The sequence below is a fragment of the Heterocephalus glaber genome, unplaced genomic scaffold (genome assembly GCF_053883595.1).
Source record: "Heterocephalus glaber isolate CG9 unplaced genomic scaffold, H.glaber_assembly_v1.0 deba00001719, whole genome shotgun sequence".
In the NCBI taxonomy this organism is placed as follows: Eukaryota; Metazoa; Chordata; class Mammalia; order Rodentia; family Bathyergidae; genus Heterocephalus; species Heterocephalus glaber.
In genome coordinates, this window is record NW_028258432.1 from 170,092 (window position 1) to 184,882 (window position 14,791).

The 14,791-nt window shown below is 42.6% G+C and overlaps 1 protein-coding gene across 16 annotated transcripts in view; it reads right to left on the bottom strand.

The window, feature by feature from the left end:
- LOC101717569 (BMP-binding endothelial regulator protein) overlaps positions 1-14,791 on the bottom strand; it is a 321,597-nt gene that overhangs the window by 160,110 nt on the left and 146,696 nt on the right. For all 16 annotated transcript variants that reach the window (XR_015446606.1, XR_015446605.1, XM_087199424.1 and 13 more), the window contains 3 exons: positions 8,154-8,253; positions 2,351-2,460; positions 617-757 (listed from right to left, as the gene is read on the bottom strand). Coding sequence is in view for 14 of the 16 variants with exons in the window: in XM_087199424.1 (XP_087055550.1) it covers positions 617-757; positions 2,351-2,460; positions 8,154-8,253 (351 nt within the window). In the remaining 2 variants the exon portion in view is untranslated. The remainder of the gene's footprint in view (positions 1-616; positions 758-2,350; positions 2,461-8,153; positions 8,254-14,791) is intronic.

Here is a 14,791-nt window from a genome sequence, read left to right on the forward strand (position 1 = left end):
CTATGGACCACTGCGCTGGCCACACACACACCTGGACAGTCCTCACCTGAGCACGGTCCAGAGGACAAAATTTAGCTTGGAAAGGGTCTCTGTGAAAAGCTTCTAAAAGCACCAAGGTGAGATCCATCAGGATCTTGAAGTGGGGGTCATCTTGACAAGGGCCCCGAAGTGGCCCCCCAAGAACAAGATGGTCCTGGCACTGGACACCCATAACCACATCAACCACTGGAAAGGCCAACAGTGCAGTGCAGGTTTAGATACTCTACCAGCAATAAAGCCAAAAGAAAATGGTTTTCAAACACTCCTACTATGTCCCATCTGCCCTTACTTGATGCTAAATATATATATACATATATATATATATATAGCTAAATATATATATTGATGCTAAATATATATAGATGCTAAATATATATTGATGTTAAATATATATATATTATATATATATAATATGTGTGTATGTGTGTACAATATACATGAATACATTAGACACACGCAAATATATGCATATAGGCATGTGTATATAGATTGTGGAACAGTCCAATTTGCATTACTCTGGAGCTGTTTAACAGTCAGCACAGGGCAACAGTGCTCATGAACATGGCCCATGACATACCTGGAAAATCTTGTTCCCAAACTTGCACACACTAACGTCCTCTGGGGGCAATTGCAGGAGGCATTGCTCACAACAGGCCTCCTCACCTCTGTCACAGCTGCCAGGCTGGGAACACTTCTTCTTACACACCATGGTGGAATCCTGGGGACCCAAAGATAAATGGGAATTTAAAGATGACTTTCCTCAGGGGGACCAGATATCCAACCCGGCCTTCCTTCTATAACTCACGTGTAACTTTTCTAAAACTTATTTTTCAGGTACCATATTTTAATGTGTTGCAATAAATCTTTCATTCTCATCAAAACGTGACCTGTTGATTAGACCTGGGCTAGGCTGTGGGGCATTCTAGTGCCTGGGGACAGCAGGCATACATTCCCCACCTTTGGGGAGTTTACAGTCCCATGCCCAAGAGACTGGTCTACTCCAGCCAGCAAGTGGCAAAGAAGCCCTTCTCACTGCAGACAAAACATTTCCTTCTTCCTGCCCTTCTCTTCCACATTATATCTTAACATAGCTCTGTTGGGTCCCTGCCTCCTTGGCTTTATGCCACCTTGGAGATTTCATGGAAAAGGATACATTTTTTATTAAAGAGCATCAATTAAGAGCTAACTTACCAGCCCAGGTGACTGACGACGTGTGTGCTGTGTCTGCAAAGGAACTGAGTGAGAAGTTCCAAAATTTGGCCTGTGTTCTAGAGCTCCACTGTATAAGATGTGACTTTGACCAGGTCATTTAACCTCTAGGGAGTGACAGGGTCAGATCTGTTATTTAAGGTGTTTCATGCTATTCTGCCCATCAAGTCTCAGGTTTACTGTACATTTCAAATATAAAGTACATGGCACATAGAAATTATTAAAAATCAACTCATAACTTGCAAAACCATAATGTTTTCTCAAACTTTATGTCTTGATTTCTAGTTTGAACAACAGGTACTCACTAGGTCTGGAATAATGTATCCTTCATTTTAGATCTCCTGATTGGTCTTAATATCTATGTGCCTCTCTCTCCCTCTCCAGCCCTTTAGCAACCAAATAAAAAAAACAACAGCCATCACCAACAAAATAAGTTATTTTAAAATTGGTTTCCCTAGACATTCGAGTTAACTCACTAACATTGACCCCAAAGTCCTCCATGGTAAATGCTTCTCTTCCTGGTTTCACATATAATTTACAGCATAAGGATGTCTGTGCATGTGTGATATGTATCTCTCTAAAGTTCTGGGGCTGTGGAATTCTTTCTTTACCAGGAATTAGACGGCCAGTTGCCTCCAGAGAAAAGCAAACTATAGCTCAAGGAAGACATGGCATAATGAGCAGCACATAAACATTATTTTACCAAACCACCAAGTTCAGCTTTGTGTTGAACTGTAAATCCATGCCTTTCCATTCTCTTGAGTGTAATTAAAGCCATTGTCACTTCCTGGTGTGCTCGAGAGTTCACGATGGGTACTGGATCCAGGGAGCATGACCACATGTCCATGTCTGGCTTGGGGAATCCTCAGGACTGTTTTCAGAGTGTGGCTCTTACCACAGGAGCCACATTGTAGGTCCCCAGAAGATGAAGTAAGAGCTGGGTGCTGCACATGAACTCCCTGGTGACCTTGAGTGTGATTTCACTTGTGAAGTAGCACCACTGATCCCTGTGCCTGATAAACACCATTGGTACTGGCTAATAACTCTGAAACCTTAACCCTCTTGTGGGTATGTGTGCCACAGCCCCTCTGCTCCACCTCACCTTGCAGGTACATGCTGTGCAGTTGTCATAGAGAAATGAGGATCCATTGTCATACACACTGCTGTGAAAAAGGCAGCTCCCAAAAGGAAGGTCAAACACTTTCCTCTGACCTGGAGGGAAGCAACAACACGTCATGAGACAGAAGCCAGGGATGTCCCCTCGCGTTAATCAACAATTGTATCACAGGATGTTAAGCCACCTCCCAAGAACAGGTAAATCTGGTGCACAAAGAGAGAGCCTTGGGCCAGATGAGCCAGTAGATCCCTGGGGGTTATTAATTTAGAGAGTCACTGATTAAAAGAGTTTAATTTTACCATGAACCTGGACATTCAACAAATCATGATTACACATCTATCACAGTAAACCATGATGTCTTAGAAATAGAGGCCCACATGGGGCTCATGGTCCACTGGAAAGAGAAACTCACAGAGGCTATTTCAACACAATGACATGCTAAGTTTTGAAAAGAAACTATCATGGGGAGTGTGGAGACAAGGAAGTCATAGAGGACTTCTAAACTACTTGAGCTTTATTTTCAACACAAATTTAACCATCCCCCAAACTAGGTAGGATGGTTGGAGGTAGAAGGAGTCAAGATACCTCAAGGACTAGAATTAGCAAAAGGAGCTAATGAAAGAGCATCTACCATTGTCTAAACTTTTGTGATCCCACAAACCTATGCTGAAACCGAATCGCCAATGTGACAGCACTCAGAGGTGGGGCCTTGGAGAGGCATTTAGGTCGTGAGGATGGAGCCTTCATGATTGGGGCTGGTGCTCTTCTATAAGCAGCCTGAGAGAGCACCCTGGCCCCTTCCATCAAGTGAGGTCACACACACCAAAGAGGTGCCATCTATGAGCTAGAAAGCAGAACTTCATGAGACATAGAATCTACAAGCAATTTGATCTATTTCTATTGCTTAAAAGCAGTATCTCTATTGCTTAAAAGCTACCCCATTGTGGTATTTCATTATAGCACACTGAACAGATTATCACAGAAATTGCATAAAGGCTAATATTCTTGGAGGCTAAGGCAGGAGGACTGCAAGTTTGAGCCCTGTCTGGGAAACTTAGTGATTTAATGAGACCTTGGCTCAAAATAAAAATAAAAAGGGCTGGGATACAGCTCAGTACTAAGGTTCTGGGGTCAATCCCCTGTACTGGAAAAAAACCAAACAATAAAACCGTAAAGGGTGAAGCTGACTCAAATGGCAAAGAGGCAGAATCCAATTGCACGTGCCAAGTGCTCAACCTTTAATAGGCATTGTATCTCTGTAGAATTATCTCAGCTTCCACTGATAAGAGGATCAGATTGACAACCAGAAAGTCCAAGAAGGCAAAACCCAAATATGGACCAAAATCCAGTCTCTTCCTTTCTTTCAAGTTGGAGATTTTATTTCCTAAAGTACCTCAAGCCATCTCTGGAGCATTAGTTTAATTAAAGATAAAGTTAAGAAACCAGAAATTCAGGATCAGGGATTTAGCTCAGTGGCACCGCACATGCCTGGCAAGCATGAGGTCCTCAGTTCAATTCCCTTTACCAGAAAAAGAAAGAGACCAGAAATTCATATTCATTAATCATATTTATATCCACAGTCTTCTTTTTTCTTGAAAAAGGAAAAAAAAGAATAGCAATCTTTATCAGTAAGCTGTGGTCTTCTTGGAATCAGCATTGTTGAAAATAGTAAGTCAAGAAAAAAATATTATCTTCTTACCAGAGTTAACTTGTAGGCCAGAATATAGTATAGATTCAGAACTAAATCACTAGTTTGGCTCTCATCATGAAGAATAAACTTGTAGGTCCTCAAAAAGTGACAGTGAGCTGTAATTTGGGTCCAACATGCAGACTCCCTTGTGACTTGAGTAAGATTTCTCTGTACTTTACTAATTTTACTCATACAATGGTATCAACAGAATCAATATGTCATAGCAGCACTTCTATCACACTGTTACTATTAAGCTGTATAACCAAAAGCTCTTTGATAGTAAGAAAATTTAGCATACTGATTGTCAGTATTCCAACCAACACAGGTAAGTGGTATGCTCAAAATATATGGTGAATGTTTAAATTTTATAAATTTATTATAGTAAAAGACACACCGTCATTAGTCCCCTTCAAAATTCTCCCCCTTGCTTCAAACATACTTATCCCATTGTTCTTACCACTTTTTGAAGCACTTCTGGAAGTCCTCTTTTGTGAGTGACTTTACAAAGTATGATCAAAACTATAGTGAATGCTGCTGTCAAGTACCATCCAGAAGAAAGGCAGGCTCATAAAAACATGACAATGTGTCCTCATCCACCTATTCACTAGATCTGGCACGTTGCAACTTCTAGCTCTTCTCCAAAGTCCAAATGACCACGAAAGGAAAATATTGTGAATTAATTCAGGCAGCCATGACAATACAACTGAAGACATTCATGAAAGAGGACTTTCAGAACTGCTTCACAAAGTAGAAGGCATAATTGGATAAGTATGTTTGGAGCAAAGGAGAGGGTATTTTGAGGGGTACCAATGGTAATGCTTCCTTTACTGTAATAATTTTTTTAATTTAAGCATTCTACTTTTCAATCACACCTGATATTGAATGCACACCTGTCTTGAGCCTCTTGAACTTCCTGAGAACTTACAGACTAAATAAAATTAACTGCAAAATATAAAATTCACCCTTTCACCAAATTTTCTTCTGAAAAACCATTCTAGGGTCACTCTAAAGTATCAGAAGACTGTGTGCAGCCCAAATCACATAGATTTATTTGGCCAATCCCATTAGAATCACTACTGCCAAATTGCATCTTCATTTTAAGACATTACCACACATAAGATAACCCTAAGCAGTTTTTACTTGTACTTACTGTAAAAATGAGGGTGAAGATATTTTTCACTAATTTGAACATTAGTTTCTTTTATCAACCCATTTAAGATATATTTCTGTCCTGTAAGAAGTAAAAAGAGCTCTGCCTCTGTTAAGTAATTGTCTTAAAGTTGTGATAAGATTGTTTATCTTTTTCCTATCTTTTTTCTACATATACTTCAGTTATTTTGTAAGTCACTTCAAATCCTTTTTGGCAAAAGGTAGGAGACAAATAGATACAAAGTTTTATATAGAAACTTTCTTCTTTACCAATCAAAATAAATCTTTTTCATGGCTGAGGTCCACATTTCCTCTCCAGAATCCTTTCATCTTTAGACAGAATGGCCCTCTCCTCTCTTTCCATAGCTGGTTCTTACACCATCATCACTGAACTCAATATTGTTGCATAGAGGAATGGATGGGATTTATCTGTCAATGGAATGATCTATTAAATGATCAACAAAAGGATTCTTCAACATTTTAATACCCCTAAACAAATGACCAATGCCTTAATTTATCCCTTGCTAAACCATAAGTTTTCCCTAAAATTATGGACGTCAAGCTCTTAGCACAGTGCTAGGCACTCACTAACACCACCCAGGTATGGCAGGTAGTGACCATTATCATTATCAGTAGTGACATAATTCAAATATGGTCCTGGACTGTGTCCCACTGGGCAGGGTGCTGGGCGTTGTTCTGTGTGCACTGATCTCTGATGAGACTCTCCTTTGGAAATGAGGAAAGCAAGGCAAGGAATTTGTAATATAAAAGGCAAGGGTAGGTCATGGGAAGCAATCCTGGTGAGGGGAAATTTAAAAGTAAACCAGTGCCCACATAGCCAAAAGTCTGAGTAGACTTAAGATTTCGGCATCTAGAAAGTATCCTGGTGTTTGCTTTTCTTTCCTTCTTTCTGTCTTTTGTTGGATGAATATGTTTCTTTTAACCACCAAAGAACACAAGATCTTAATCCCAAAGTCATCATGGCACAGTTTAAAATAGAACACTAAAAGGATTTGTTCTGAGACTCAGAGGACAGCCTGATTAAGCCATTTTTACACCATTCCACCACAGTTTAGCCCAATCAAAAGTCTTTCTTGGGAGAATTAGGATTTTCAAAGTTTCCCAATACTTGCTGTTCCTTTTGTAGTCTGTTCTAAAACCACAAATGATCAGTAAAACCTGCACTCAACACAACAGGCATTGCTCAAATAGGAAGCTTCTTAGTGGACTTAGCATGTCCATGGCATTGGCTTCAAAGCATTAATCAAGTCTGCTTATCTTTGGGGCCAGGTCTCCTTCCTCTGTGACAGCTGTCCTAGGAGAAGAAGCACTGCTTCCCCACAGACCCAGCATGGCCATTTCTGCCACATTGACCAGGCTCATCTTACTCCAGGGCCACAAATGCACACAAGTGGTCCATGAATCCTATGTGCATGGAAATATCTTTAATCAGGTGTGCTCAAACAATTCCCTTTTGTTCTTTTAATTATTCCATCTTTATTTATAAAGTGTGTGTGTGTGCATGCATATATATATATATATATATATATATATATATATATATATATATTTCAGGAAGGCAAACATTGTTAGAAGAGATTAAAGCAGAAACTGGGTGTGGTGGGGCATTCCTGTAATGCTAGCACTCAAGAGGCAAAAGGATTTCTGGAATTCAAGGTCAGCCTGGCTACATAGTGAGTTCAAGGTCAGCCTGAACCTTATAGCAAGACTCTGTCTCAAAAAATCAAAAAACAAAAACAACACAAACCAACCAACTACATTAAAATCCCTCAGAGAGGAGAAAACTGCCTTAGTTTAACAAAATGCCTTTGTTTGCCAATCCGGTTATAAAAAGAAAACAGATTTCAGAGTATGGCTCCAGCAATCTTGTAAATGAGAAAAATGAATCAGTAAGAGGCTTTGGAGGCAGAGAAAGCAAACTATGAGAGGAAGGAGAAAAGATGCCGGGGAAGCCTGAGCCCTGACTGACAGGAGGCTGGAGGTCAAAGAGAAGAGATGACCAGTGAGATCCCCAAAGCACAGTAGCAGAGCCCTTGTGAGAACAGGGAGCTCAGTGCTCCATTTTACAGGGCTGCCTGCTGCCCATTCTTCTCTATGGAATAACTGCCCTCCCCAGCTGCAAACCACCAGGAAATATGGTGAAGAAGCCTGGATTCAATGGCCCCACAAGGCATAGAAAGACTTGAGGTGGAAGGATCTCTGATGAGACAAAATGATGTTTCACAAAAACAAAATAGAGATAAGAGAAACAGCAAGGGTAGAAATGCAAAGCCAAAGGTGCGTAAGGACCATATCAGACCCCAGGGACCCCCCAGAGATGTGGAGGACACTTCCTCCCCACCACAATGAAATTGGTAATAAACAGCACCTGCACACACACAAGAGTTCTATTTACAGCAACTATATTTCACAGCTTCTTGAAAAGATTCCATGAGAGAAAGCAAATATAGTGTGCAGCTTGGTATGCAGTACACTGTGGATGCTCAGAAAAAGCCCTCACACGGTCTTCTTGCTGTCTGTTACTCACTGTTCCCTGCCAAGCCCTTCCTTCACTGCACGTTATTTGCCTGCACCCTCTGCCCCTGCAGGTAACCAGCGTCTGCATCCTTCCACGTCATCACTTCCAACACCACTAGCAAATGTGCCACTAACAGCCTTAAGCCAATTACAGAAGGCTTCTTCAGTTTTGCTAACTTCCCAGAGCAGGGTCCCATGTCACCTGGTGTCCCAGGTTCTAGATCAACAGAAGACAAGGAAGAAGCCACACTCTGTTCACACCTTCTGCTCCCATGAGTTCAGGAGCAGGTGTCTCTAGTGAGCCAGGAACCAGGGTCACCTCATGACCCCAGGGAGCAGTGCTCATACACGCTGTACACAAAGACTCCCAAAAGAAATTCATTTTTCTTTGACCTGAAAATAGTCACTCACCCAAGCATTTGGGGCAGCACTGTCCTGGGGGTGTGTGACTAAGGTGCTGGGGACAAGAGAGAATGGGGCAGACTTCTCTCACGCACTGTGTCCTGCCTCCCTAAGGAAAGAGAGGGAAAAAGGCACATTTAGAAAAGTCAGTGCTACAGACCGCACAACCATGACAGCCCAAACAGACCTAGGCCCTTCCCTAAGATCTGGGGACTCTCCATACCCCCGGGTCCCTGGAGTGACTTCCCTAGTCCACAAGACTCCCTCAAGTAGCCTTTGACCTTCTATGTGGATGCAGCAAATTACAGCTGCAAAAAGACGCCCTCCAAGGGTGATCCAAACAGGATCATGTCTCCTTGCCTACTACCACCTGCCTTTATCTTGTTCCTTTCAAGACTCACTTTGGAGTAAGTCTAGGGCACTGATAGCGAACCTTTTAAAGACGAGTGCCCAAACTGCAACCCAAAACCCACTTATTTATTGCAAAGTGCCAACACCACAATTAAACCTGAAAGCTGAGGTTTTAGTCTGGAAACAACTCATACATTAACATCTCTTGTCTTAAAAGAAAAACAAATAACACACATGCCATAGGTGCGCCACCACTGGTTCCTCTGCAACCTTGTCCCTCTGCCTAGGATTTGAGATTTCTGGCACTAACACCAGGGAGGTTTCATACAAACCACTCCCAGGCCACTCCCACAGTTCCTGCCTCTCTCTCCATCCCAACCTCACCCAAACTAAAGAACCCTCAGTGTTTCATGAGACTTTTCCTCCTTTTTCAGCGCCCATTTCCATCTAGCTCATTTTTTGTTTTGTTTTTCCAGTACCAGGGTTTGAACTCAGGACCTTGCACTTCCAAGGCAGGTGCAGTGGGTGACTCAGCTAAATCCCTGGCCCCAGATAGTTTTCTCCAGGAAGGCCCCACTCTGCACAGCAGGAAAGTGTCCCTGGGATGACCGAATGGTGGTCCAGCCAGCAGAAGTGGCCATTCTGTTGAAAGTGGAACCTTTGGAAGCTGCATGCATGAGAACTCACCCGTTGCCTGACTTTAGCAAGCTAACCACATCTGTTTCCATCAATGAAGCATAGGTTTGATGATTGATTTAAGAAGAACTGGCAGAGCCTTCTAGGCTTATGGGAGAAGTTTTGGAGCCTTCAAATATTTCCCTACTTTCTAACCCTCACATTCTTCACCCTTTCCTCTTCCTTAACTTTCACCCCTCTTCCTCTGCCCATCACCACCTCTCTTCTCTGGAATGTAAGGATGCAGATACTTCTCTTCCTCCTCATGAGGAGCACCTGCTCTTCAGCCTCAGTGAGTGGGAAATGTGCACTCAGAAAGCCAGGCAGACCAAAAAAAAGTGCTTTCCAATCCATTTATATCTAACAAATTCGCCCTTGCAATATGAATTGTGAAAATTCCTCACAATGTTGATTGCTGTGAACTTTATAAATAAAGGTTTGGTTTTGTTCTTAGAAAATGAGTTAACTTGGTAAATAAATAGATCACTTGGCTTCTCTGGGATGAGAGCTAGGTAGAATGCAAACTAGTAGCCTTTTCACCCCTGATGTCTGGAGTGGATAATTCATATCTAAAGAGGACTTGGAAAATGAAGAACTCATGGCTCAAAGGACACTGGGCCTGAAGAGGGCAGACCACCTTCAGGCATTTCTAAAACCAGAACAAAACTGTCCTTACACTGTCACCAGCCTTTGTGCAGAACAGCAGATCTCAGCCTTGGCCTTCAGGATGTATGGGTTCCCACCCTGGCACCCTGTGATCATTCTTTTCTGCTTTCCCTTCCTGTTCTTACCATTTTTGTTATTACAGTTTACCTTTTGGTGGGGAATGATGAAAAACAGATCAGGTTATACATCTTTTTATATATTGGTGAACTTCAAGCCTCTTTTAATGGATTCTTCCACAAACCAATAGAGAACACCTGAAAATACCACCAACAGCTCCTTATTGTTTTTACATTATTTGAAGATTGACAGGAATCATTTAAAAATCTCCCCCCAAATCTCAGACTTCTGAGATTTCTCCCTCAACTCTGCCTAATCTTAAAGTTAGGGGCCTGTCCTAGACTTCAGATGTGGGTAACTGACTTCATGCCAACCCTTTTAGTTTACACACAAAACACAAAACTCCCATCAAAGGAAGGACAGGACTACACTGACCTTGGTTTTTCATTTAATAGAAATTCCTCCGCAAACAACTTCCTTAAACCCTGCAGCCTAGGCCAGATACAGCAGCCTATGTGCTGGATTCTCTGAGGCACACAGAGAGCACATTCTTTTCATTGACATTCTCTGTTCCTATTGGATCTGCATGTATTTTTTCAAGCATATTTAAAAATTTTTAGATTGCATAATTGCAAAAGAGTTAACTTGTCCAAAACTTTGGAAAGCTGACAAAAATTATTTACACCAATAATTTTCCTTACCATGAGGTCAAAAAGCAAATTTTGTATACATAATACAACTCCAGTTTGTGCTTCCCAAGAGTCTGTCAAAGTAACTTGAACTCCAATCTGGGTTTTCTCGTTGCGGCAAGTTACAACAGTGTTCTGATGGCTTCCTCAACTCATGAAAGGATCCACAAGTCTGGGACTCCTTTCTGGCTCCCATCTGCCATCTCACTATCCTGTCAAACATGGCTGAAGATCCATCACATATCTGCTGTGGACATGATCTTGAATCCACAACACAAAAGCCATTCCCTGGAAAGCACTTTTACCACCAGTGGGTTTGTTCCTGCTGAGGTTGAGCATGACTCACACTGCCTTTAGGATAAAGTTCAACCCACTTGGGCTAAAGGTCAGTTCAAAAGAGACTGTCCTGGCCACACTGCTTCCTGCTTTCCTTCAATAAAGCCATATACTATAGCTTGTTTCTAGATGTCCCTCAAACCCTCCCATGGTCATAGGTGGGGATTTTCAGAGGTAGCTGGATCTAGGGTGGGTGATGCTGGGATTAAGGGTGTACAATTACTAAATCAGTCCACTGATTGGTTTGGCATAGTTCTGGGTGTGCATAATAGGAACACCCACCCTGGGTGTGGATGGCACCACTCAAAGGGCATTTTTTCTCTCTACTGAATGGAAATCTGGCTGAATGGAGTGAAGAGAGAGCCTGGTTCCCTGGGTTTCCCATGGAAATGTAGGCCCCAGGTCCTTGCAAGGAATGGTCAAATGAGTAAAAAATTATATTGCATTATTGGTATGCCCTGGTTCTTTATTACAGCATTAGCCTACTTTTGCAAGATACCCTATGCCCTTCTCTTCAGACTCTCTCCCCAACCAAAACTATAAGAGAAGTGCATATTATATTGTTCCCAAGCATATCTTATGACTTCCATCTTCTTTATACACACATCTTTCCCTCTGTCCCCATCACTGACTCACTCAAGGTCAACCTCCAGTCTCTTCTGCCCCGCAAAGCCTTCCTAAGCCCACAGGAATCTCCCCCCGCTTCTCATACCTCCTCCTTTCTCACTTATGCCTTGTATGTTGGACACATATGTAATTTTTTGTACATACATAAAAGCTTAATACTGCGATACAACAGTGCTGCCTCCAAGCCACACTGTCTTGGGTGCAAAGTAAAGTCCCAGGTGCTGAGTATCCATCTGAAGAGTAAGAACCATTAGTTATTGAAAACAGGAGCCATCACTGTAACAAGCTCCAGAGTGCAGGTGAGTTTTAAGACCTCTTTAATACATGAGGCTGAGGAGATGGCATGGATCTGGGTGACCTGCTTTCACACACCTTGGTAATCTCTCGGTTTTACACATTATAACCTTGCGTTTGGCACATTTTGAGTATTAACTAAATGTTTGTGGATGTTCATGTGTCCAAAAGCAACAGTCAACTTCAACATGTAAAACAACTCATACCAGCATAATTGAAAATCTTGAGTATTCATTTCAATATTTGAAAATTCCTAAATGGTTAAAATACATAGGAACAAATGATTACATTCATATCTGGTTGAGAGGGAAGAGAATGGTAGAAAGTTTCATAGAACTTGTGTGTTCTGGCTTTCTCTGTTTAGATTAATTGGAAAAGCAAGGTTGCTCTTCAGAGGTGGTCATTTATTATATATAATTGGAGATCGACATGCTTCTCTAGATAGTAGATTTTTTTAAAGACCTGAAACGTATCACAGGTCTACTTTCTGTTCTCTTACTTTTATTTTAGCTGATTCTGTCAAGAACCCAATTGCTTTGTGTCAAAGATCACCCCACAGCAGCAATTATGCTGCATAATAAAAAGTCTTCCTGAATACAGAAATGAGTATGAAATAATGAAACCACAGCCACGTGCATGCAGGATGCTTTTTCCAGCCCCTGAAGACCCACTGGGAATGCGGGCTGTATGAATGATTCTGTGGCATGTGATGTGGCACTCATCTCTGATCACGATGCAGAGCTTGGCTGCCTAACTGGAGGCTAGGAGCAGTATTGCTTAACAATTAACCAAAATTTTCTCCAAATGTGGTAAAATTCTTTGTAACAGAATCAGCTAAATTCTACCATATTTTAAAGACTTTTTTTTCCTGTGCTCAGTTTTAGAAAGACTAGAATTCACTGTTCATTCTGAGATGGTGGTTGGAAGAAAGGAGGGAGCTTGGGGGGTGTAGTTTAGAAAGGAGATGCATCATGAGTAGGAAGGGTTCTGTATGGTCCCTAACCCTTCACCATAGCCACAGTGCAGAGCTGACTTGTGCACACAGGACCCCCTCTGAATTAGGAATTGGATCAAAAATCTTCACAAAAAGAAGCAGAGTTCCTTAGCCATACCTCTTTTTAGCCTGGAATTTTATTTTGCTAGTGTTTCAGAGCATGGCACTTACAAGGGTGAAGACCTTGGTACTAAACTTTCCCTGTTCTTGCCCAGCACAGGATAGAAAACCTGCCAATCAAAGCAGACAAGCTGCTGGGCTGAGGAGCAGAAGTAGAGGGACAGGAGAGACAGGAGTTTCCCCCCAATAGGAAGTAGGGAACAGGCACAGGTTTGTGTGGCCCTGTGCCTAGGTAGGCTTTCCTCACCCCTAAGGTAGAGACTAAGGCACTAAACTTGAGGTACTTGCTCAGAAAAATGTGCCACCCCAAAAAAAGTGTCTTGACATGTAATTCAGTTCCAACATCCAAGCCAAGTTGCTTCCTTCCCTCTATTGTGCTCTCCCAAAGGCACAACTTCTCCGCATGGATACGGAGCATAACCGTTATCTGATGATCAGAACTCCATCCCCTTTGAGCCATTTTTTACCTTTCATGGTAGATTCTGGACGCATCTTTATGCTGATTTCTTAGGCTTAAATAGTTTAGGTAAAATGTATTATCTCTATGTTGTTATTTACTTAGATAAAAAAAATCCAAATCACGCTCCCACCTTATTTGACTCCAGGGCTTCATCCTGTCAGGTTCTCTTCTCTTCCCTGCCCCTTCTTTTACTGATCTTAGCTCTTTTCACTCCCCAAACTAGACTTGCCTAATGGATAAGTCTCAGAGCTTCGGGCTTCTCTCTTCCTGTTCTCCAGAAAGAGGATAAAGCCCTCACCATCATTCTCACACCTAACTTAGAACCCACCAATGAGGCCCTTGATCTGCCTCTTTCATCTGGAGGAATCTGCTCTGGAATCTGCAAATTCTGATGAGCCACCATCATGTTTAGCAATCTGCAATGACTCTCATATTCAGAACTCTGCAATGACTGGGTCCCTACTTAGGTCAGAATCACCCATGGAACTCCTGAGTAAAGGATGCAGAGGGCTTAACTTCCAAGATGCTGGTATAGTAACAGCATTTGGACTTTATTCAAGCTGTAACTCTGTCTCTCCAAGACTGTACTGCAATCTTCCAAATCCAAACCCTCCCATGCCTGCCTGGGCTCCTGGGCTGAGGCTGGGAGTCTGCAGCTAGATCTCTAGCACAGGCTCTGTAGCAGGGCACCAGAGGGAGGGGCTGCTTCTTTCTGCTGTCTGCAGTAGCCCCCTGTTCTCAGGATACTCAGTGAGCAGCCACAGCTCTTCTCCATATCATCAACCCAACTATATTTGTACTGCTGCCCACACTTCATGCACATCAAACCAATCTCAGCCTGGTATGATGGTGTACACCTCCCAGGACTCTGGGAGGATAAGGCAGAAAGATCACCAATTCAAGTCCAAGCTGGGCAATATAGCGACCTGGCAATACCCTGTCTCAAAATAAAAGTAAAAAGCTACTGGGAATGTAGCTCAGTGTGAACGCCCTGGGTCCAAGCCCTAGTTCTGCAAAACAAACAGAGCTGGTTTCTCCACCTTTTCCAGCTTCTAGACATGACCTCCTTTCCTTGGCCAGGGCCCCTTTCCCCCTTCAAAGCCATCAGTGTGGCATCCTTCTGTCTCCTCCCCCATCCCCTCCCTGATCTTAGCCTCCTGCTTTCCTCCCTCTGATGGGGACTTCGTTAGAGGCACACGCAGGGTGCTCACCCCACAGCCATACCCTCCGTGTGTTTCCATCTGCATAGTTCCCTGCTGCATGTGGTCACATCCACAGGTCTAAGGGCAAAGGACATGAACAACTTGGGTCAGGAGGCGTTATTCCACCCACCACAGTCAGCGGTAGAGAAAAACCATTTATCCCTCTGTGCGGTCCC